General features: G+C 43.5%; 1 protein-coding gene across 6 annotated transcripts in view; it reads right to left on the bottom strand.

Annotated features, from left to right (window-relative positions):
- Positions 1 to 25731, bottom strand: part of LOC140738519 (unconventional myosin-XVIIIb-like) — a 680390-nt gene that overhangs the window by 433186 nt on the left and 221473 nt on the right. For all 6 annotated transcript variants that reach the window (XM_073065895.1, XM_073065893.1, XM_073065892.1 and 3 more), the window contains 3 exons: positions 14992 to 15134; positions 13428 to 13528; positions 1308 to 1371 (listed from right to left, as the gene is read on the bottom strand). In XM_073065895.1, the coding sequence (XP_072921996.1) occupies positions 1308 to 1371; positions 13428 to 13528; positions 14992 to 15134 (308 nt within the window). The remainder of the gene's footprint in view (positions 1 to 1307; positions 1372 to 13427; positions 13529 to 14991; positions 15135 to 25731) is intronic.

Raw genomic sequence — 25731 nt, 5'->3', positions numbered from 1 at the left:
GCTGCAGAGTGTAGTGTCTGCCCGTGCTGCAGAGTGTAGTGTCTGCCCACACTGCAGAGTGTAGTGTCTGTCCGCTCTGCAGAGTGTAGTGTCTGCCCACACTGCAGAGTGTAGTGTCTGCCCACACTACAGAGTGTAGTGTCTGCCCGCTCTGCAGAGTGTAGTGTCTGCCCACGCTACAGAGTGTAGTGTCTGCCCACGCTGCAGAGTGTAGTGTCTGCCCGCTCTGCAGAGTGTAGTGTCTGCCCGCTCTGCAGAGTGTAGTGTCTGCCCACGCTGCAGAGTGTAGTGTCTGCCCACACTGCAGAGTGTAGTGTCTGTCCGCTCTGCAGAGTGTAGTGTCTGCCCGCGCTGCAGAGTGTAGTGTCTGCCCGCGCTGCAGAGTCCAGTGTCTGCCCGCACTGCAGAGTGTAGTGTCTGCCCGCACTGCAGAGTGTAGTGTCTGCCCGCACTGCAGAGTGTAGTGTCTGCCCGCACTGCAGATTGTAGTGTCTGCCCGCGCTACAGATTGTAGTGTCTGCCCGCGCTGCAGAGTCCGGTGTCTGCATGCGCTGCCCATTCTCTGTAGCTGTTACACTTGATTCTGCATCCTGTTATTAGAACATTACTGCTCAATGCAGGCTATTTGGCCCACAATGCTGTGCCAGCCTTTTAACCTACTCTAAGATCAATCTAACCCCTCTCTCCTACATAACCATTTTTCTATGATCCATTTGCCTACACAAAAGTATCTAAAATGTTGCTAATGTCTTCGCCTCTACCAACACCCCTGGCAGGGCATTCCATGCACCCACCACTTTGTAAGCATCTTACCTCGGACATTTCTCCTTTACTTTTCTCCAGTCACCTGAATATTATGCCCTCTGGTTTTAGCCATTGATTTAACTGAAGCAAAGTTTTACCTTGTTCTACCTCAGTGCATTGTGTTCTAATTTAATCTGAATGAAGAGGGTGTGAGACAATTTTTTCAGTGTACCTTGTCACCTATGACAATAATAAACCAATTCCAGATCCAATTCCATTTCTCTGCAAGCTCCCAGGTGCTATCACATCCAGTCCATTGAGAGGTGACCTGAACTCTGGAGCAGGGTTTCTCAAACGTGGTTCTGTGGAGCCTTCTTCCATGAGAGGGCTATGTGGGAGGGAAGGGTTAGATTGATGGGTTCACATGCATCATTTGACCAACTCCAGAATGAAAGGCTGGCCCAAAAGTCAGTGACAATCCCTGGTTGGTATCCTGGTCTCCCTAGTCCACCCTGCCTTGGGCACTATTGACCCTAACATGGAGTGGCCTCTGCTCCACTTACATTTGTCAGTGCTGCCATCCCAAAAAGTTGGTTCTCCGCCATATGGTGCAAGTGTAGCTCTGTCCTATGAGCAAGAATAGAAACAGTCTGTGTTAGGAACATGTGGAGTCCCAGTAGATCTTCAAATCCCAGCCAGCAGGATAAAGCGTGACTCTGTCCTCGATGTGTCTGCACAAACCCCAGCATTTCTTGACATTTTGGTGAAGAGAGAGAGGAGGACAGCAATCAATTAGGTAAGTATGTGATGCATAGTACAGACATGATGGGCCAAAGAACCTTTTCTCTGTTAATATGAGCCTCTGAAACTTTGGTTAGGCTTCACGTAGAAGGTGTCAGTCCCAGTCATCAGATTGTAATAAGGATGTTGAGGCCTCAGAGAGAGTGCTGAAGAGGTTCACCAGGATGTTGCCTAGATTAGAGGGTATTTTAGTTCTAAGGAGAGGTGAGACAAGTCTGTGTATGTACCGTATGGATGTCTGTATGTGTGCATAGCATATGTATGTATACATGTGCACACCTGAAATGTGGCTATCTGTGTGCTACCTGACTCTTATGTGTTTGCTTAGAGACAGAAACATTGACATAGAAAACCTACAGCACACTACAGGCCCTTCAGCCCACAATGCTGAGCTGAACACGTACTTACTTTAGAAATTACCTAGGGTTACCCACAGTCCTCTATTTTTCTAAGCTCCATGTACCTATCCAAGAGTCTCTTAAAAGACCATATTGTATCTGCCTCCACCACCATCGCCAGTAGTCCATTCCACGCACTCACCACTCTCTGCGTAAAAAACTTACCCCTGACATCTCCTCTGTACCTACTTCCAAGATCCTTAATACTGTGCCCTCTTGTGTTAGCAATTTCAGCCCTGGGAAAAAGCCTCTGACTATCCACATGATCAATGCCTCTCATCATCTTATACAACTCTATCAAGTCACCTCTCATCTTCCATCGCTCTAAGGAGAAAAGGTGAAGTTCACTCAACCTATTTTCATAAGGCGTGCTCCCCAATCCAGGCAACATCCTTATGAATCTCCTCTGCACCATTTCTATAGTTTCCACATCCTTCCTGTGGTGAGGTGACCAGAACTGAGCACAGTACTCCAAGTGGAGTCTGACCAGAGTCTTATATAGCTGCAACATTACCTCTTGGCTCCTAAATTCAATTCCATGATTCATGAAGGCCAATGCACCGTATGCCTTCTTATCCACAGAGTCAACCTGCGCAGCTGCTTTGAGCGTCCTATGGACTGGGACCCCAAGATCCCTTTGATCCTCCACACTGCCAAGAGTCTTACCATTAAAACTATATTCTGCCATCATATCTGACCTACCAAAATGAACCACCTCACACTTATCTAGGTTGAACGCCATCTGCCACTTCTCAGCCCAGTTTTGCATCCTATTAATGTCCAGCTGTAACCTCTGACAGCCCTCCACACTATCCACAACACCTGCAATCTTTGTGTCATCAGCAAATTTACTAACCCATCCCACCAATTCCTCAACCAGGTCATTTAAAAAAAATCATGAAGAGGGGTCTCAGAACAGATCCTTGAGGAACACCACTGGTCACCGACCTCCATGCAGAATATGACCCGTCTATAACCACTTTTTGCCTTCTTTGGGCATGCCAGTTCTGGATCCACAAAGCAATGGCCCCTTGGGTCCCATGCCTCCTTGCTTTCTCAATAAGCCTTCCACTGGGTACCTTATCAAATGCCTTGCTGAAATCCATATACACTACATCTACTACTCTACCTTCATTAATATGTTTAGTCACATCCTCAAAAAATTCAATCAGGCTCATAAGGCATGACCTGCCTTTGACAAAGTCATGCTGACTAATCCTAATCATATTATGCCTCTCCAAATGTTCATAAACTCTGCCTCTCAGGATCTTCTCCATCAATTACCAATCACAGCAGTAAGACCAAATGGTCTATAATTTCCCTGGCTCTCCCTACTCCCTTTCTTTAATAAGGGAACGACATCTGAAACCCTCCAATCCTCCGGAACCTCTCCCATCCTCATTGATGATGCAAAGATCATTGCCAGAGGCTCAGCAACCTCCTCCCTTGCCTTCCACAGTAGCCTGGGGTACATCCCGTCCGGTCCCAGTGACTTATCCAACTTGATGTTTTCCAAAAGCTCCAGCACATCCTCTTTCTTAATATCTACATTCTCAAGCTTTTCAGCCTACTACAAGTCATCCTTACAATTGCCAAGATCCTTTTGGCGTAGTGAATACTGAAGCAAAGTATTCATTAGGTACCTCTGCTATCTCCTCCGGTTCCATATGCACTTTTCCGCTGTCATACTTGATTGGTCCTATTCTCTCATGTCTTATCCATTTGCTCTTCATGTACTTGTAGAATACCCTGGGGTTTTCCTTCATCCTGCTCGGCAAGGCCTTCTCATGGCCCCTTCTGGCTCTCCTAATTTAATTCTTAAGCTCCTTCCTCATAGCCTTATAATCTTCTAGATCTCTATCATTACCTAGTTTTTTTACCTTTCATAAGCTTTTCTTTTCTTCTTGACTAGATTTACAACAGCCCTTGTACACCACGGTTCCTGTACCCTACCAGTATTTCCATGTCTCATTGGAACGTACCTATGCAGAACTCCATGCAAATATCCCCTGAACATTTGCCACATTTCTGCCATACATTTCCCTGAGAACATCTGTTCCCAATTTATGCTTCCAAATTCCTGCCTGATAACTTCATACTTGGAGATAGAATTGTGATCACTATCTCCAAAATGCTCTCCCACTGAGAGATCTGACACCTGACCAGGTTCATTTCCCAATACCAAATCAAGTACAGCCTGTCCTCTTGTAGGCTTATCTACATATTGTCAGGAAGCTTTCCTGAACACACCTAACAAACTCCACCCCATCTAAACCCCTTGTTCTAGGGAGATGCTAATCAATACTTGGGAAATTAAAATCTCCCACCATGACAACCTTGTCATTATTACACCTTTCCAGAATCTGTCTCCCTATCTGCTCCTCGATGTCCCTGTTACTATTGGGTGGTCTATAAAAAACACCCAGTGGAGTTATTGACCCCTTCCTGTTCCTAACATCCACCCACAGAGACTCCGTAGACAATCCCTCTATGACTTCCTTCTTTTCTGCAGCCGTGACACTCTCTCTGATCAACAGTGCCACGCCCCCACCTCTTTTGCCTCCCCCCCTTTCCATTCTGAAACATCTAAAGCCTGGTACTCAAAATAACCACTCCTGCCCTGAGCCATCCAAGTCTCTGTATTGGCCACAACTGATCTACGCTCTAAGCTCATCCACTTTGTTCATGATACTCCTTGCATTAAAATTGACACATCTCAAACTATCAGTCTGAGCACATCCCTTCTCTATCACCTGCCTATCCTCCCTCTCACACTGTTTACAAGCTTTTTCTATTTGTGAGCCAACTGCCCCTTCCACCATCACTTCAGTTCGGTTCCCACCCCCCAACAATTCTAGTTTAAACTCTCCCCAATAGCCTTGGCGAACCTCCCTGGCAGGATATTTGTCCCCCTCAGATTCAAGTGCAACCCGTCCTTTTTGTACAGGTCACACCTGGCCCAAAAGAGGTCCTAATGATCCAGAAATCTGAATCCTTGCCCCCTGCTCCAATCCCTCAGACATACATTTATCCTCTTGCTCACTCTATTCCTAAACTCACTGTTACATGGCACAGTCAGTAATCATGAGATTACTACCTTTGAGGTCCTGCTTCTCAACTCCCTTCCTAACTCCCTGTATTCTGTTTTCAGGACCTCCTCCCTTTTCCTACCTATGTTGTTGGTACCAATATGTACCACAACCTCTGGCTGTTCTCCTTCCCACTTCAGGATATCGTGGACATGATCAGAAACATCCCGGACCCTGGCACCTGCGAGGCAAACTACCATCCATGTTTCTTTCCTGCATCCACAGAATCACCTGTCTGACCCCCTAACTATAGAGTCCCCTATTACTGCTGCCATCTTCTTTCTTTCCCTACCCTTCTGAGCCACAGGGACAGACTCTGTGCCAGACGCACGGCCTCTGTTGCTTTCCCCAGGTAGGCTGTCCCCCCCCCCCCAACAGTACTCAAACAGCAGTACTTATTGTCAAGGGGTACAGCCACTTAAGATAACTTCACTCACCAGGTCACTGGACTGTTCCCACAGCCCATGGACTCACTTTGAAGGACACTTCATCTCATGTTCTTGATATTTACTGCTTATTTATTTTTTATGATTATGCCAAAGTTGTACAGTCTTTCATTGATTATGTTATGGTTATTATTCTATTGATTTATTGAGTACATTCAAGAAAATGAATCTCCAAATTTTATATGGTGATATATGCACTTTGATAAAAAATTCATTTTGAACTTTGAATTTTAAGTTGCTATATATGTTACTGTATATACTATACATGTACATACAGTATAGTCCTCTTTTCCATGATTTATCTATAAATCATACATATATAATTTATTGATAAAGAGAGTAAAAGAGGAATAGTGAGATATTGCTCATGGACTGTTCATAAATCTGATGGCAAAGGGAAAGAAATTGGTCCTAAAACATTAAGTGTGTGTCTTCAGGCTCTTGTACCTCCTGTTTAAGTGCATATAAGCTGAAGAAAGGATAGGTTTACAGAGGAGCTGTGTGTGTTAAGCGCATGGTGATACAAAAGCAGAGATAAGGTACTTCCCCACTGAGGTCAAAACCAGAGAACTTCACTTCCGATTCACAAAGTGCTGCCTTCTACTGCTGCCTACTGGACAACTACCACACAAGCACTTTAATTCCATTTCAGAACATGTTATTTCACAATTCCACGCTCATTGTACAGGGAAAATGAACAAATTAATAACTGGATTGATAGTAGGGAAGCAATGCCTAGAGAAAATGTCTGTGCCTTAGAGGACAATTTGGTGCGTATGATGGTTAGAAATATATTCCCTTTTGACTTCCCTTCGCTGGAACAATACAATAAATACTAACAACCTCGCTCAACATTCTGATCACAGGGCATGTTGAAGAAGAACTGGTAATCATCATCTAGTAAATATCTACATGGAGAGTATTCTGACTGGTTGCATTACTTATTGGTATGGAGGGGAGGAGCTACTGCACAGGGTTGGAAAAAGACCATAAGACATAGGAGCAGAATTAGGCCATTTGGCCCATTGAGTCTTCACCGCCATTCAATCATGGCTGATCCTTTTATTCCACCTCAACCCCGTAACCTTTGATGCTGTGTTCAATCTAGAACCTATCAAGCTTTGCCTTAAATACACCCAATGACCTGGCCTCCACCGCTGCCTGTGGTAATAAATTCCGCAAATTCACCACCTTCTGGCTGAAAAAATTTCTCCACATCTCTGTTTTAAATGGACGCACCTCTGTCCTGAGGTTGTTCCCTCTTGTCCCACCATGGGAAACACATCCACTCTGTCTAGGCCTTCAACATTCAAAAGGTTTCAATGAGAACCCCTCCCCATCCTAAATTCCAGCGAGTACAGACCCAGAACTATCAAATGTTCCTCGTATGATAATCCTTTCATTCACGGAATCATCCTTGTGAACCTCCTGTAAACCCTCTCCAATGGCAGCACATATGTTCTTAGGTGAGAAGTCCAAAACTGCTCACAATACTCAAGGTGAGGCCTCACCAGTGCCTTCTAAAACCTCAGCTCACATCCTTGTTTGTGTATTCTAGACCTCTTGAAATGAATGCTAACATTGCATTTGCCTTCCTCACCACCACCTCGACCTACAAGTTAACCTTCAAGGTGTTCTGCACAAGGACTCCCAAATCTTTTTGCATCTGAAAGGCTGCAGAAAGTTGTAAACTCAGCTCCATCATGGGCATTAGCCTCCCCAACATCGAGGACGTCTTCAAAAGATGATACCTCAAGTAGGCCACATCCATCGTGAAGGACTATTACCAAACAGGAGATGTCTTCTTCTGAATACTACCATCAGAAAGGAGGGACACACACTCAATATTTTAGGAACAGCTTCATACTCTCTGCCATCACATTTCTGATTGGCTCATAATCCATGAAAGCTATCTAATTTTTGCTCTCTTTCTGCACTACTTCTTTTATATTTCTTATTATAACATGTTAATTTACTACAATATACTGCTGCCACAAAATACCAAATTTCACCACACATGACCACGATAATAAGTCTGATTCTGATTCGAGTTTGGATTCCTGTCCTAAATTTTCATTATTGAACAGACCTACTATTCAGCTCAAGTCAAGTCAAGTCGCTTTTTATTGTCATTTCAACCATAACTGCTGGCACAGTACACAGTAAAAACAGGACAATGTTCCTCCAGGACCATGGTGCTACATGAAACAACATAAAATTATACTAGACTACCTGAAACAACACAAAACTACATTAGACTTCAGACCTACACGGGACTACATAAAGTACACAAAACAGTGCAAGACAGTACAATAATTAATAATCAAGACAACAGGCACAGTAAAGGGCAAATTACAATATAATAATAAATGATGTAAATGTAAATGTAAACAGTGTTTTAGCAGGAATTGAGAAAGAAATGAGCAAAAATTGCAAAGGGAGTGGAGAGAGAGAGAGTATGTATGTGTGTGTGCGTGCGTGCGTGCGTGCGTGTGTGTGTGTGCGTGTGTGTTTTGGATCTTCCCACTCAATGTATTCTCCATAGCCACTGCACACTTTCAAACACAGAACACCACAGCACAGTACAAGCCATAATATTGTGCCAATCTTTTAAGCTACTCGAAGATCAATGTAACTCCTCCCTCCCACATAGCCCTCCATTTTTCTTTTATACAGAAGTTATTTTAATCAGAAACTATCAGCCCGGTCAGATCTACTGGTGTCTGAGGCCTCACCTCTGAAAGAAAGTCGAAAACATTCACAACTGAGATCTCCTGACTTGGGGAAAGACATACTGGGTTTGGAGGGAGTGCAATGAAGGTTCACCATGTTAATTCCAGAGATGAAGGGGTTAACCCATGGGTAGAGATAGAATCACCTGGAACTATACCAAGTTAAAGTAAATTTATTATCAAGATACACATATATCACCATATATAACCCTGAGATTCATCTTCTTTCAGGCATACTCAATAAATCCAATAACCATAATAGAATCAATGAAGGACTCTACCAACAGAGAGGATAACCAACATGCAAATGACAACAAACTGTACAAATGAAAAAAATAATATGAATGCATAAATAAGCAATAAATCTCGAGAATGTGAGATGAAGAGTGCTTGAAAGTGAGTCCATTTGTTGTGGGAACATTTCAGTGGTGGGACAAGTGAAGTTGAGTGAAGTTATCCCCTTTGCTTCAGGAGCCTGATGGTTGAGGGGTAATAACTGTTCCTGAACCTGGTGATGTGATTCCTGAGGCTCCTGTGTTGGACTCACTGGAGTTCAGAAGGAGAGAGGATCTCAGAGAAACACCTAACATTATAAAAGGGATAGATGAGATAGAGACAGGAAAGTTGTTTCCACTGGGAGGTGCAACAAATTTCACAAATATAAGGCTCAAATAGATTTTGCAGAGCACGGGAATTAAGAGTGATGGGGAAAAGTTAGTCCATGAACTGAGTACATGGCCAAATCAACCATGATCTTATTGAATAGTGGAGCAGGCTCGATGGTCTGGATGGCCATCTCCTGCTCCTAGACCTTATGTTCTTAAAGAAAAAGGTTATTTATCTATTTAGAGACACAGTGCAAAACAGACCCTTCCAGTCCTTTGAGCCACAACACCCAGCAGCCCTTGATTTAACCCTAGCCTATTCACAGGAGAATTTACAATGACCAATTAACTTACTAACCAGTATGTCTGTGGACTATGGGAGGAAACCAGAGCACCCTGAGTAAACACACGCACATGGGTCAGATGTACATATTTTCTTACAGGGATGCTGGAATTGAACTTTGAACTCTGATCCCCCCCAACAGTAGTAGTGCCACACTAACTGCTACTCTACCATGGCACCCCAAACACCCAAGAGTCGTGAGGAATGGGATTGCTCTGTGACACAGTGGGTTGAAAGGAAATGTGGAATAAAAAGAAAATAAGGTTTTCCATGATAGACAATAGACAATAGGTGCAGAAGTAGACCATTTGGCCCTTTGAGCCTGCACCGCCATTTTGAGATCATGGCTGATCAACTACTATCAATACCCGGTTCCTGCCTTGTCTCCATATCCCTTGATTCCCCTATCCATAAGATACCTATCTAGCTCCTTCTTGAAAGCATCCAGGGAATTAGCCTCCACTACCTTCCGTGGCAGTGCAGTCCAGACCCCCACAACTCTCTGGGAGAAGAAGTTTTTCCTTAACTCTGTCCTAAATGACCTACCCCTTATTCTCAAACCATGCTCTCTGGTACTGGACTCTCCCAGCATCTGGAACATATTTCCTGCCTCTATCTTGTCCAATCCCTTAATAATCTTATATGTTTCAATCAGATCCCCTCTCAACCTTCTTAATTCCAGCGTGTACAAGCCCAGTCTTTCTAACCTCTCTGCGTAAGACAGTCCAGACATCCCAGGAATTAACCTCGTGAATCTACGCTGCACTTCCTCTACAGCCAGGATGTCCTTCCTTAACCCTGGAGACCAGAACTGTACACAATACTCCAGGTGTGGTCTCACCAGGGCTCTGTACAAATGCAAGAGGATTTCCTTGCTCTTGTACTCAATTCCCTTTGTAATAAAGGCCAACATTCCATTAGCCTTCTTCACTGCCTGCTGCACTTGCTCATTCACTTTCAGTGACTGATGAACAAGGACTCCGAGATCTCTTTGTATTACTCCCTTACCCAACTCTATACAGTTCAGATAATAATCTGCCTTCCTGTTCTTACTCCCAAAGTGGATAACCTCACACTTATTCACATTAAACGCCATCTGCCAAGTATCTGTCCACTCACCCAGCCTATCCAAGTCACCCTGAATTCTCCTAACATCCTCATCACATGTCACACTGCCACCCAGCTTAGTATCATCAGCAAATTTGCTGATGTTATTTTCTATGCCTTCATCCAAATCGTTAACGTAAATTGTAAACAGCTGTGGTCCCAATACTGAACCCTGTGGCACCCCACTAGTCACCACCTGCCATTCCGAGAAACACCCATTCACCGCTACCCTTTGCTTTCTATCTGCCAACCAGTTTTCTATCCATGTCAATGTCTTCCCCCCGATGCCCTGAGCTTTGATTTTACCCACCAATCTCCTATGTGGGACCTTATCAAATGCCTTCTGAAAATTGAGGTACACTATATCCACTGGATCTCCCTTGTCTAACTTCCTGGTTACATCCTCGAAAAACTCCAATAGATCAGTCAAGCATGATTTACCCTTGGTAAATCCATGCTGGCTCGGCCCAATATTATCACTGCTATTTAGATATGCCACTATTTCATCCTTAATAATGGACTCTAGCATCTTCCCCACCACCGATGTCAGGCTGACAGGTCGATAGTTCTCTGTTTTCTCCCTCCCTCCTTTCTTAAAAAGTGGGATAACATTAGCCATTCTCCAATCCTCAGGAACTGATCCTGAATCTAAGGAACATTGGAAAATGATTACCAATGCAACCGCAATTTCCAGGGCCACCTCCTTTAGTACCCTAGGATGCAGACCATCTGGACCTGGGGATTTGTCAGCCTTCAGTCCCATCAGTCTACTCATCAACATTTCCTTCCTAATGTCAATCTGTTTCATTTCCTCTGTTACCCTATGTCCTTGGCCCATCCATTCATCTGGGAGATTGCTTGTGTCTTCCTTAGTGAAAACAGATCTAAAGTACTCATTAAATTCTTCTGCCATTTCTCTGTTTCCCATAACTATTTCACCCAATTCATTCTTCAAAGGCCCAACATTGTTCTTAACTATCTTCTTTCTCTTCACATACCTAAAAAAGCTTTTGCTATCTTCCTTTATATTCCTGGCTAGCTTGCGTTCGTACCTCATTTTTTCTCCCGGTATTGCCTTTTTAGTTAAGTTCAGTTGTTCCTTAAAAATTTCCCAATCATCTGTCCTCCCACTCACCTTAGCTCTGTCATACTTCCTTTTTTTTTTAATGCTATGCAATCTCTGACTTCCTTTGTCAACCACTGTGGCCCCTTTCCCCCCTTTGAATCCTTCCTTCTCCGGGGGATGAACTGATTTTGCTCCTTGTGCATTATTCCCAAGAATACCTGCCATTGCTGTTCCACTGTCTTTTCTGCTAGGCTATCCGTCCAGTCAACTTTGGCCAGCTCCTCCCTCATGGCTCCATAGTTTCCCCTGTTCAACTGCAACACTGACACCTCCGAGCTGCCCTTATCCTTCTCAAATTGCAGATAAAAACTTATCATATTATGATCACTACCTCCTAATGGCTCCTTTACTTCAAGATCGCTTATCAAATCCTGTTCATTACATAACACTAAATCCAGAATAGCCTTGTCCCTGGTCGGCTCTCGTACAAGCTGTTCCAAGAATGCATCCCGTAGGCACTCTACAAACTCCTTATCCTGGGGTCCAGCACCAACCTGATTCTCCCAGTTCACCTGCATGTTGAAATCCCCCATAACTACTGCGACATTACCTTTGCCACATGCCAATGTTAACTCCCTATTCAACTTGCACCCAATATCCATGCTACTGTTTGGTGGCCTGTAGACAACACCCATTTGGGTCCTTTTGCCCTTACTGTTCCTCAGTTCTATCCACACAGACTCTACTTCTCCTGACCCTATGTCCCCCCTTGCAAAGGACTGAATCTCATTCCTCACCAACAGGGCCACTGCACCCCCTCTGCCCACATTTCTGTCCACGTGTCCACATCTGCCCACATGTCCACGTATACACTTGTACATTCATTTCCCAGGTCTGATCTCCCTGCAGCCATGTCTCCGTTATCTCAACAACATCATAGTTACCCATTCGCACCTGAGCTTCAAGCTCATCCGCCTTATTTCTGACACTTCGTAAATTCAGATATAGAATTTTTAACCCATTTCTCCTCTCTCTGTTTGAATCGCTGCCTATTGTGCTTAACCCAGCTCCCCGAACTCCCATCGGGCTATACGCCCCTAGAATTTTGTTGTCCTTGCTAAATTTACTTATTCTTTCAACACATTTAACTTCATGTTCCGTCAGACTATCCCTCTGTACATGTGTCCTCCTTATCACTTGTTCTGCCTCACCTTTCTCTACTACACACTTAATATTCTGGAACCGTGTAGTACCCACCTGTCCTTTATTCTTCCTCTCGCTAACCTCTCTCACATTCTGGATCATACAGTCATTCAGCATGGAAACAGGCCCTTGGGCCTAACTGGTCCATGACATCCTACCTAAGCTGGCCACTTCTACCTGTGATTGTCCCATATCTACCTAAACTTTCCCTATCTATGTCACTACCCAGTGTCATTTAAATATTGTTAATGTATGTGTGTTCTGCCCTTTGGAGAAATCCATTATGTTTTTCTATGTGATTAGGTACATTCAGCTTTTATTAGAAAAGCACATTGGCTGGCGGTAGGCCAGAGGTTTATGTTAGGAGCAAAAGAAGTTTCTATCTAAAGCTGTCCTGTTGTTTCCCCAGCAGAAGCATTGCTCTTTCACTCCTTATTCACTCTGTCATACCTTTGAGTCTGCAATAAAGCAAGGAGCTAAGAGGCTCTCATGATATTTTTGAATGGAGTTTGGCTGACTGTCTAGTTGATGCTACAACACCTCAGTGAATGCAGTACAACATGCCTCAACCACTCCCTCTGAAAGTCCTCTCTCACACTGTCCTGGGTGAAAAAGCTGCCCATCAGGTTCAGAGTAAATCTCTCCCCTCTCACTGGCCCTCTAATTCTTTACTCCCCAGCCCTAGGGGGAAAAAATACTTTGTGTGGTCACCCTACGTCCACCCTCATGATTTTATACACCTTGGTAATATCACCCCTCATTCCAGTGAATAAAATCACAACCGATCTGGCCCCTGCCACTGAGACCCTCGTAAATCTCCTCTATTATGGCAGTGCAGTGGTTGTAGAATGTAGGATAGGAAGGAGACAGCTCTACATAGGTTTGCTCACTACCTCAATGACAGGTCCAAGCCAGCCAACATCTGGTAAAAGACGTTAAATGTTCTCTCAAGGTTTGGCTGCTGAATTGCGTGGATTCGTTCCAGCAACATGGTCTGCAACACAAAGAAAAAATATCAGCAAGAAAGCAAAGTAGGAAGCATGTGCATTTATAGGTGTCAAGCCGCAAGGTCACGTGATATCTAGAAAGTCACAACCTTAACTTCACCAGCATCACCATTTAGTGAGGGACAGAGGTGAACGTGAGGAGACCCTTCCCCACAAGACTCCCTGGCACTTAAGGAAGCAGGCAAAAGGCAGAGAGATGAATAAGAAGGTATTTCCCGGTGAAGATAGCAAATGTTGTAAAACAGGAAGCAAGTATCACCCAGAGAAAAGGGGAAAATCATATTAGAATCCCAAAGGTCAGTGGTATCAAAATATCCATTTCTCCATAAGACCATAAAATATAGGAGCAGAATGAGACTATTTGGCCCATCCAATCTGTTCTGCCTTTTCATCCTGGCTGATCCATTTCCTTCTCAGCCCCAGTCTCCTGCCTTCTCCCCATATCCCTTCATGCCTTGACCAATCAAGAATATATTAACCTCTGCCTTAAAAATACCCAAAGACTGGCCCCCACAGCTGCCTTGGCAACAAATTCCACAGATTCACCACTCATTGGCTAAAAGAATTCCTCCTCATCTCCATTCTAAGTGGATGTCCCTCTACTCTGAGGGTGTCAAATCAAGTCAAGTCAAGTCATCACTCTTATTGTCATTTCAACCATACCTGCTATGTACAGTACATAGTAAAAATGAGACAACGTTTTTCAGGACCATGATGTTACATGACACAGTACAAAAACTGTCCTCTAGTCTTAGACTCTCCCACCATAGGAAACGTCCCCTTCACGTCCACTCAGCCTATCAACATTCGATAAGTATGAATGAAATTCCCTCCCCCAACCCCTATTCTTTTAAACTCTAGTGAGTACAGGCCTCATATGGTAAGCCTTTCAATCCCAGAATTTCTTTAGAACCTCCTTTGAACACTCTCCAGAGTCAGCACATCCTTTCTTAGATGAGGGGCCCAAAACTGCTCACAGTACTCCAAGTGAGGACTCACCAAGGATCTCTAAGGTTTACATTTAGTGGGAGAAGAATCAGGAAACTTCCCCACAGCTCAGCCTTTGATCTCAACCTACCACAGTACCAGGTCATCCACCAATCTCTGTGTGAAAATCTTACTTCTGACATTCCCCCATACTTTACTCCAATCACATTAAATTTATGCCCCCTTGTATTCTGCCCTGGGGAAAAGTCTCACAATTCTGGGGAAAAAGTCTGGGGAAAAGTCACTTGATCTAAGCCTCGTATCATCTTCTAAACCTTGATCAACACATCTCTCATTTTCCTTTACTCCAAAGCGAAAAGTCCTCGTTCATCAACCTATCATCACAGGACATGTTCTCTAATCTAGGCAGCATCCTGTAAATCTCTGCACCTTCTTTAAAGAGGAACATTATAATAATGCATTTATGCATATGACACTAAACTTGACTTTGACTTTGTTGTACCTGAAGGTGAGCCGCTGAAACTCGCCCCAGCTGATCAAAATCCACTGATGCCACCATTGAGAATCGAGTGGTGTGGTTGTTCTGTGGAGTTGGAATGGTGCCAAAAGCTTGGAGAATGGTGAACATTGCCTGAATTTTTTCCACTGTAAAAGAAAGGGAAAGGATCCAGATTTAATCCTTTTCCAGATTTCAGATTTCAGATCCATTTATAGGACATTGAAACAAAAGTAACAAGCATTGTTTGCATTAACAACCGACACAACTTAAAAATGTGCTGGGAACAGCTTGCTATCCATTCAGAATTTCTTCGAGTCCATCACTAATTTCCTTTGAGAAAGCCTTGAGCTTTGAATTGTGAGTGACACTCTTTTCAATATTAGCTGACACTAAATGGTGACTTACACGAGTCTGGGATGAGGCAGGAAACTGAAACGCTCAAAGACAGCTGTGGATTCACAGGGAGAACAAACAAACTTCTCATAGACAGCACTGAGGTGAGTGGTGAGCCCCAGTCCCTGGACCTCTGAGGCAACAGTGCCACAATGCCAAGACAAGACGAGGCTCAGAGCTCAACTCAGTTTTTCAATCTGTTTTGAAAGGATTTTGCCTTCCGTAAAGAAGATGGCACTGGTTGAAGAGAATGCAATAGTGAAACATAAAAGAGAACATGAAAGAAGAAAGAAAGCATTCTCAGTTTGATCATTTTGCCTTTCTTTATTCCTTCCAGCTTTGCTGCAGGATTCATTTTGATCATTAAAAGACAGAGGGTGGAGCAAGCGGTGCTGGAAAATGATGTGATCATCCTAGTTCAGGGTGAGGGTCACAGTGGGACATTCCTGCAACATAGCACAAATTTCCAGGACCTGAGGATAGTTATTCAACAAGACCCTGGCAAGGGGTTTCTTGGGTAGAAATTTGACCTATTGATCAGATATATGACTGATACAAAAAAAACTCTAAAAATCAGATGCCTTTGGTGGTGCCAGATTTGCAGATTTTCTGGACTGCTGGATAATATACTTTCATATTCTTACACATTTTTACTTCACTTTTTTTTTAGATGTTACACAATAGTATGATAAATTTTCTAAGGAGCCTCTGAGTTTAAAGAGAAGATAGAACACAAAACAGTACAGCACAGGAACAGGCCATTTGGCCCACAATGTTTTACCATACCAAATCAAGTACACCCAAACATTAATCCCTCCTACCTACAACAAGTCCATTCCCCTCCATCTTCCTTATATCCATGTGCCTATCCAATCGTGTCTCAAAAGCCTCTAATGGATTTGCCTCTACCACCATACCAGGCAGTGCATTCCAGGCTTTCCCCTCACATCCCCCCTTACCCTACCCCCTCTCACCTTCAATGCATGCCCTCCGGTCTTAGATATTTCAACCGTGGGCAACAGATACTCTCTGTCCACTCTATCTATGCCTTTCATAATCTTGTAAACCTCTATCAGATCTCTCCTCAGCCTCTGGCACTCCAGAGTAAACAACCAGAGTTTATTCATCCTCTCCTGATAGCACATGCCCTCTAAACCAGGCAGTATCCTGTCGAACCTCTTCTGCACCCTCTCCAAAGCCTCAATATCCTTCCTATAGAGGGGCAACCAGAACTGTGCGCTGTACTCCAGAGGTAGCCTAACCAGAAGTTGCAACATAACCTCCTGACTTTTGAACTCAGTACCTTGACTAATAAATGCAAACATTCCATAAGCCCTCTTATCCACCTTATCAACCTGTGACCCCACTTACAAGGAGTTATGAACTTGGATCCCAAGATCCCTATGCTCAGCAACATTGTTAAGGAGCTTGTCCTGCCATTTCTCAGCCCATATCTGCAATTGATCGATATCATGATGTATTCTGTACCAGTCTTCTACAAGATCCACAACTCCACCAATCTTAGTATTGTCCACAAATTTGCCCCCCATCTACATTTTCATCCAGCTCATTTATATACATCACAAACAGCAGAGGTCCCACCACAGATCCCTGTGGATCCACTAATTACAAACCTCCAGCTCAATTAAGTCCCCTCAATCATTACCTTGTCTTCAATGCACAAGCCAGTTCTGAATACAAACAACTAAGTCACCACAGACCCCATGCATCTTAATCTTCTGGATTAACCTCTCATGAAGGACTTTGTCAAATGCCTCTCTAAAATCCATGTAGACAACATCCATTGCCCTACCCTCATAAATCTCTCTTGTCACTTTTCCTTAATCTGATTAGATATCTGTTCCTCACTGTCCTGGTGACTATTAGGGGTCAGTAGTACAATCCCATCAGTGTGATTTTCTATTCCGGAATTCCACCCAAATAGATTGTGTCTAACCCCTCCATTATGTCTCTTCCAAGTGCAGTTGTGATATTGTCCCTGATTAGTAGTGCACCCCCCCCCCCCGACCACCTTCTCTATCTTTTCTAAAATTTCAAAAACCTGGCACATTAATCACTCATGCCTGTCCTTCTCTCTACCAAGATAATAAACAGTTCTCCAATATGTTTAATGTGAGCATGGGTTGATAAGGAACACTGGAGTACAGAAGACTGATCTCAATGTGCGTAAAAGGACCCCAGTGAGTTTAAAGAGAATGTGGTACTCAGAACAGATCCCAGTGAGTTTAAAGGGAATGTGGTACTCAGAACAGATCCAAGTCAGTTTAAAGAGAATGTGGTACTCAGAACAGATCCCAGTGAGTTTAAAGGGAATGTGGTACTCAGAACAGATCCAAGTGAGTTTAAAGAGAATGTGGTACTCAGAACAGATCCCAGTGAGTTTAAAGGGAATGTGGTACTCAGAACAGATCCCAGTGAGTTTAAAGGGAATGTGGTACTCAGAACAGATCCCAGTGAGTTTAAAGGGAATGTGGTACTCAGAACAGATCCCAGTAGGTTTAAAGGGAATGTGGTACTCAGAACAGATCCCAGTGAGTTTAAAGGGAATGTGGTACTCAGAACAGATCCCAGTGAGTTTAAAGAGAATGTGGTACACAGAACAGATCCCAGTGAGTTTAAAGGGAATGTGGTACTCAGAACAAATCCCAGTGAGTTTAAAGGGAATGTGGTACTCAGAACAGATCCCAGTGAGTTTAAAGGGAATGTGGTACTCAGAACAGAACCCAGTGAGTTTAAAGAGAATGTGGTACTCAGAACAGATCCCAGTGAGTTTAAAGAGAATGTGGTACTCAGAACAGATCACAGTGAGTTTAAAGAGAATGTGGTACTCAGAACAGATCCCAGTGAGTTTAAAGAGGATGTGGTACTCAGAACAGATCCCAGTGAGTTTAAAGGGAATGTGGTACTCAGAACAGATCCCAGTGAGTTTAAAGAGAATGTGGTACTCAGAACAGATCCCAGTGAGTTTAAAGAGAATGTGGTACTCAGAACAGATCCCAGTGAGTTTAAAGGGAATGTGGTACTCAGAACAGATCCCAGTGAATTTAAAGAGAATGTGGTACTCAGAACAGATCCCAGTGAGTTTAAAGAGAATGTGGTACTCAGAACAGATCCCAGTGAGTTTAAAGAGAATGTGGTACAAAGGGAATGTGGTACTCAGAACAGATCCCAGTGAGCTTAAAGGGAATGTGGTACTCAGAACAGATCCCAGTGAGTTTAAAGAGAATGTGGTACTCAGAACAGATCCCAGTGAGTTTAAAGAGAATGTGGTACTCAGAACAGATCCCAGTGAGCTTAAAGAGAATGTGGTACTCAGAACAGATCCCAGTGAGTTTAAAGGGAATGTGGTACAAAGAGAATGTGGTACTCAGAACAGATCCCAGTGAGTTTAAAGGGAATGTGGTACTCAGAACAGATCCCAGTGAGTTTAAAGAGAATGTGGTACTCAGAACAGATCCCAGTGAGTTTAAAGGGAATGTGGTACTCAGAACAGATCCCAGTGAGTTTAAAGGGAATGTGGTACTCAGAACAGATCCCAGTGAGTTTAAAGAGAATGTGGTACTCAGAACAGATCCCAGTGAGTTTAAAGGGAATGTGGTACTCAGAACAGATCCCAGTGAGTTTAAAGGGAATGTGGTACTCAGAACAGATCCAAGTGAGTTTAAAGGGAATGTGGTACTCAGAACAGATCCCAGTGAGTTTAAAGGGAATGTGGTACTCAGAACAGATCCCAGTGAGTTTAAAGAGAATGTGGTACTCAGAACAGATCCCAGTGAGTTTAAAGGGAATGTGGTACTCAGAACAGATCCCAGTGAGCTTAAAGGGAATGTGGTACTCAGAACAGATCCCAGTGAGCTTAAAGGGAATGTGGTACTCAGAACAGATCCCAGTGAGCTTAAAGGGAATGTGGTACTCAGAACAGATCCCAGTGAGCTTAAAGGGAATGTGGTACTCAGAACAGATCCCAGTGAGTTTAAAGGGAATGTGGTACTCAGAACAGATCCCAGTGAGTTTAAAGGGAATGTGGTACTCAGAACAGATCCCAGTGAGTTTAAAGGGAATGTGGTACAAAGGGAATGTGGTAGACAGAACAGATCCCAGTGAGTTTAAAGAGAATGTGGTACTCAGAACAGATCCCAGTGAGCTTAAAGGGAATGTGGTACTCAGAACAGATCCCAGTGAGTTTAAAGAGAATGTGGTACTCAGAACAGATCCCAGTGAGTTTAAAGGGAATGTGGTACTCAGAACAGATCCCAGTGAGTTTAAAGGGAATGTGGTACTCAGAACAGATCCCAGTGAGCTTAAAGGGAATGTGGTACTCAGAACAGATCCCAGTGAGTTTAAAGGGAATGTGGTACTCAGAACAGATCCCAGTGAGTTTAAAGGGAATGTGGTACTCAGAACAGATCCCAGTGAGCTTGAAGGGAATGTGGTACTCAGAACAGATCCCAGTGAGTTTAAAGAGAATGTGGTACTCAGAACAGATCCCAGTGAGTTTAAAGGGAATGTGGTACTCAGAACAGATCCCAGTGAGTTTAAAGAGAATGTGGTACTCAGAACAGATCCCAGTGAGTTTAAAGTGAATGTGGTACTCAGAACAGATCCCAGTGAGTTTAAAGGGAATGTGGTACTCAGAACAGATCCCAGTGAGTTTAAAGGGAATGTGGTACTCAGAACAGATCCCAGTGAGCTTAAAGAGAATGTGGTACTCAGAACAGATCCCAGTGAGTTTAAAGAGAATGTGGTACTCAGAACAGATCCCAGTGAGTTTAAAGGGAATGTGGCACTCAGAACAGATCCCAGTGAGTTTAAAGGGAATGTGGTACAAAGAGAATGTGGTACTCAGAACAGATCCCAGTGAGTTTAAAGGGAATGTAGTACTCAGAACAGATCCCAGTGAGTTTAAAGGGAATGTGGTACAAAGAGAATGTGGTACTCAGAACAGATCCCAGTGAGTTTAAAGGGAATGTGGTACTCAGAACAGATCCCAGTGAGTTTAAAGAGAATGTGGTACTCAGAACAGATCCCAGTGAGTTTCAAGGGAATGTGGTACTCAGAACAGATCCCAGTGAGTTTAAAGGGAATGTGGTACAAAGAGAATGTGGTACTCAGAACAGATCCCAGTGAGTTTCAAGGGAATGTGGTACTCAGAACAGATCCCAGTGAGTTTAAAGCGAATGTGGTACAAAGAGAATGTGGTACTCAGAACAGATCCCAGTGAGTTTAAAGGGAATGTGGTACTCAGAACAGATCCCAGTGAGTTTAAAGAGAATGTGGTACTCAGAACAGATCCCAGTGAGTTTAAAGGGAATGTGGTACTCAGAACAGATCCCACTGAGTTTAAAGAGAATGTGGTACTCAGAACAGATCCCAGTGAGTTTAAAGGGAATGTGGTACTCAGAACAGATCCCAGTGAGTTTAAAGGGAATGTGGTACAAAGGGAATGTGGTACTCAGAACAGATCCCAGTGAGCTTAAAGGCAATGTGGTACTCAGAACAGATCCCAGTGAGCTTAAAGGGAATGTGGTACTCAGAACAGATCCCAGTGAGCTTAAAGGGAATGTGGTACTCAGAACAGATCCCAGTGAGCTTAAAGGGAATGTGGTACTCAGAACAGATCCCAGTGAGTTTAAAGGGAATGTGGTACTCAGAACAGATCCCAGTGAGTTTAAAGGGAATGTGGTACTCAGAACAGATCCCAGTGAGCTTAAAGGGAATGTGGTACTCAGAACAGATCCCAGTGAGTTTAAAGGGAATGTGGTACTCAGAACAGATCCCAGTGAGTTTAAAGAGAATGTGGTACTCAGAACAGATCCCAGTGAGTTTAAAGGGAATGTGGTACTCAGAACAGATCCAAGTGAGTTTAAAGAGAATGTGGTACTCAGAACAGATCCCAGTGAGTTTAAAGGGAATGTGGTACTCAGAACAGATCCCAGTGAGTTTAAAGGGAATGTGGTACTCAGAACAGATCCCAGTGAGTTTAAAGGGAATGTGGTACTCAGAACAGATCCCAGTAGGTTTAAAGGGAATGTGGTACTCAGAACAGATCCCAGTGAGTTTAAAGGGAATGTGGTACTCAGAACAGATCCCAGTGAGTTTAAAGAGAATGTGGTACACAGAACAGATCCCAGTGAGTTTAAAGGGAATGTGGTACTCAGAACAAATCCCAGTGAGTTTAAAGGGAATGTGGTACTCAGAACAGATCCCAGTGAGTTTAAAGGGAATGTGGTACTCAGAACAGAACCCAGTGAGTTTAAAGAGAATGTGGTACTCAGAACAGATCCCAGTGAGTTTAAAGAGAATGTGGAACTCAGAACAGATCACAGTGAGTTTAAAGAGAATGTGGTACTCAGAACAGATCCCAGTGAGTTTAAAGAGGATGTGGTACTCAGAACAGATCCCAGTGAGTTTAAAGGGAATGTGGTACTCAGAACAGATCCCAGTGAGTTTAAAGAGAATGTGGTACTCAGAACAGATCCCAGTGAGTTTAAAGAGAATGTGGTACTCAGAACAGATCCCAGTGAGTTTAAAGGGAATGTGGTACTCAGAACAGATCCCAGTGAATTTAAAGAGAATGTGGTACTCAGAACAGATCCCAGTGAGTTTAAAGAGAATGTGGTACTCAGAACAGATCCCAGTGAGTTTAAAGAGAATGTGGTACAAAGGGAATGTGGTACTCAGAACAGATCCCAGTGAGCTTAAAGGGAATGTGGTACTCAGAACAGATCCCAGTGAGTTTAAAGAGAATGTGGTACTCAGAACAGATCCCAGTGAGTTTAAAGAGAATGTGGTACTCAGAACAGATCCCAGTGAGCTTAAAGAGAATGTGGTACTCAGAACAGATCCCAGTGAGTTTAAAGGGAATGTGGTACAAAGAGAATGTGGTACTCAGAACAGATCCCAGTGAGTTTAAAGGGAATGTGGTACTCAGAACAGATCCCAGTGAGTTTAAAGAGAATGTGGTACTCAGAACAGATCCCAGTGAGTTTAAAGGGAATGTGGTACTCAGAACAGATCCCAGTGAGTTTAAAGGGAATGTGGTACTCAGAACAGATCCCAGTGAGTTTAAAGAGAATGTGGTACTCAGAACAGATCCCAGTGAGTTTAAAGGGAATGTGGTACTCAGAACAGATCCCAGTGAGTTTAAAGGGAATGTGGTACTCAGAACAGATCCAAGTGAGTTTAAAGGGAATGTGGTACTCAGAACAGATCCCAGTGAGTTTAAAGGGAATGTGGTACTCAGAACAGATCCCAGTGAGTTTAAAGAGAATGTGGTACTCAGAACAGATCCCAGTGAGTTTAAAGGGAATGTGGTACTCAGAACAGATCCCAGTGAGCTTAAAGGGAATGTGGTACTCAGAACAGATCCCAGTGAGCTTAAAGGGAATGTGGTACTCAGAACAGATCCCAGTGAGCTTAAAGGGAATGTGGTACTCAGAACAGATCCCAGTGAGCTTAAAGGGAATGTGGTACTCAGAACAGATCCCAGTGAGTTTAAAGGGAATGTGGTACTCAGAACAGATCCCAGTGAGTTTAAAGGGAATGTGGTACTCAGAACAGATCCCAGTGAGTTTAAAGGGAATGTGGTACAAAGGGAATGTGGTAGACAGAACAGATCCCAGTGAGTTTAAAGAGCATGTGGTACTCAGAACAGATCCCAGTGAGCTTAAAGGGAATGTGGTACTCAGAACAGATCCCAGTGAGTTTAAAGAGAATGTGGTACTCAGAACAGATCCCAGTGAGTTTAAAGGGAATGTGGTACTCAGAACAGATCCCAGTGAGTTTAAAGGGAATGTGGTACTCAGAACAGATCCCAGTGAGCTTAAAGGGAATGTGGTACTCAGAACAGATCCCAGTGAGTTTAAAGGGAATGTGGTACTCAGAACAGATCCCAGTGAGTTTAAAGGGAATGTGGTACTCAGAACAGATCCCAGTGAGCTTAAAGGGAATGTGGTACTCAGAACAGATCCCAGTGAGTTTAAAGAGAATGTGGTACTCAGAACAGATCCCAGTGAGTTTAAAGGGAATGTGGTACTCAGAACAGATCCCAGTGAGTTTAAAGAGAATGTGGTACTCAGAACAGATCCCAGTGAGTTTAAAGTGAATGTGGTACTCAGAACAGATCCCAGTGAGTTTAAAGGGAATGTGGTACTCAGAACAGATCCCAGTGAGTTTAAAGGGAATGTGGTACTCAGAACAGATCCCAGTGAGCTTAAAGAGAATGTGGTACTCAGAACAGATCCCAGTGAGTTTAAAGAGAATGTGGTACTCAGAACAGATCCCAGTGAGTTTAAAGGGAATGTGGCACTCAGAACAGATCCCAGTGAGTTTAAAGGGAATGTGGTACAAAGAGAATGTGGTACTCAGAACAGATCCCAGTGAGTTTAAAGGGAATGTGGTACAAAGAGAATGTGGTACTCAGAACAGATCCCAGTGAGTTTAAAGGGAATGTGGTACTCAGAACAGATCCCAGTGAGTTTAAAGAGAATGTGGTACTCAGAACAGATCCCAGTGAGTTTCAAGGGAATGTGGTACTCAGAACAGATCCCAGTGAGTTTAAAGGGAATGTGGTACAAAGAGAATGTGGTACTCAGAACAGATCCCAGTGAGTTTCAAGGGAATGTGGTACTCAGAACAGATCCCAGTGAGTTTAAAGGGAATGTGGTACAAAGAGAATGTGGTACTCAGAACAGATCCCAGTGAGTTTAAAGGGAATGTGGTACTCAGAACAGATCCCAGTGAGTTTAAAGAGAATGTGGTACTCAGAACAGATCCCAGTGAGTTTAAAGGGAATGTGGTACTCAGAACAGATCCCACTGAGTTTAAAGAGAATGTCGTACTCAGAACAGATCCCAGTGAGTTTAAAGGGAATGTGGTACTCAGAACAGATCCCAGTGAGTTTAAAGGGAATGTGGTACAAAGGGAATGTGGTACTCAGAACAGATCCCAGTGAGCTTAAAGGCAATGTGGTACTCAGAACAGATCCCAGTGAGCTTAAAGGGAATGTGGTACTCAGAACAGATCCCAGTGAGCTTAAAGGGAATGTGGTACTCAGAACAGATCCCAGTGAGCTTAAAGGGAATGTGGTACTCAGAACAGATCCCAGTGAGTTTAAAGGGAATGTGGTACTCAGAACAGATCCCAGTGAGTTTAAAGGGAATGTGGTACTCAGAACAGATCCCAGTGAGCTTAAAGGGAATGTGGTACTCAGAACAGATCCCAGTGAGTTTAAAGAGAATGTGGTACTCAGAACAGATCCCAGTGAGTTTAAAGGGAATGTGGTACTCAGAACAGATCCCAGTGAGTTTAAAGAGAATGTGGTACTCAGAACAGATCCCAGTGAGTTTAAAGGGAATGTGGTACTCAGAACAGATCCCAGTGAGTTTAAAGGGAATGTGGTACTCAGAACAGATCCCAGTGAGTTTAAAGGGAATGTGGTACTCAGAACAGATCCCAGTGAGCTTAAAGAGAATGTGGTACTCAGAACAGATCCCAGTGAGTTTAAAGAGAATGTGGTACTCAGAACAGATCCCAGTGAGTTTAAAGGGAATGTGGCACTCAGAACAGATCCCAGTGAGTTTAAAGGGAATGTGGTACAAAGAGAATGTGGTACTCAGAACAGATCCCAGTGAGTTTAAAGGGAATGTAGTACTCAGAACAGATCCCAGTGAGTTTAAAGGGAATGTGGTACAAAGAGAATGTGGTACTCAGAACAGATCCCAGTGAGTTTAAAGGGAATGTGGTACTCAGAACAGATCCCAGTGAGTTTAAAGAGAATGTGGTACTCAGAACAGATCCCAGTGAGTTTAAAGGGAATGTGGTACAAAGAGAATGTGGTACTCAGAACAGATCCCAGTGAGTTTCAAGGGAATGTGGTACTCAGAACAGATCCCAGTGAGTTTAAAGGGAATGTGGTACAAAGAGAATGTGGTACTCAGAACAGATCCCAGTGAGTTTAAAGGGAATGTGGTACTCAGAACAGATCCCAGTGAGTTTAAAGAGAATGTGGTACTCAGAACAGATCCCAGTGAGTTTAAAGGGAGTGTGGTACTCAGAACAGATCCCACTGAGTTTAAAGAGAATGTGGTACTCAGAACAGATCCCAGTGAGTTTAAAGGGAATGTGGTACTCAGAACAGATCCCAGTGAGTTTAAAGGGAATGTGGTACAAAGGGAATGTGGTACTCAGAACAGATCCCAGTGAGCTTAAAGGCAATGTGGTACTCAGAACAGATCCCAGTGAGCTTAAAGGGAATGTGGTACTCAGAACAGATCCCAGTGAGCTTAAAGGGAATGTGGTACTCAGAACAGATCCCAGTGAGCTTAAAGG

This window comes from Hemitrygon akajei, chromosome 14 (assembly GCF_048418815.1).
Source record: "Hemitrygon akajei chromosome 14, sHemAka1.3, whole genome shotgun sequence".
Taxonomy (NCBI): domain Eukaryota; kingdom Metazoa; phylum Chordata; class Chondrichthyes; order Myliobatiformes; family Dasyatidae; genus Hemitrygon; species Hemitrygon akajei.
The sequence above is the reverse complement of the archived record's forward strand: the minus strand, read 5'-3'. Positions and strand labels throughout refer to the sequence as shown.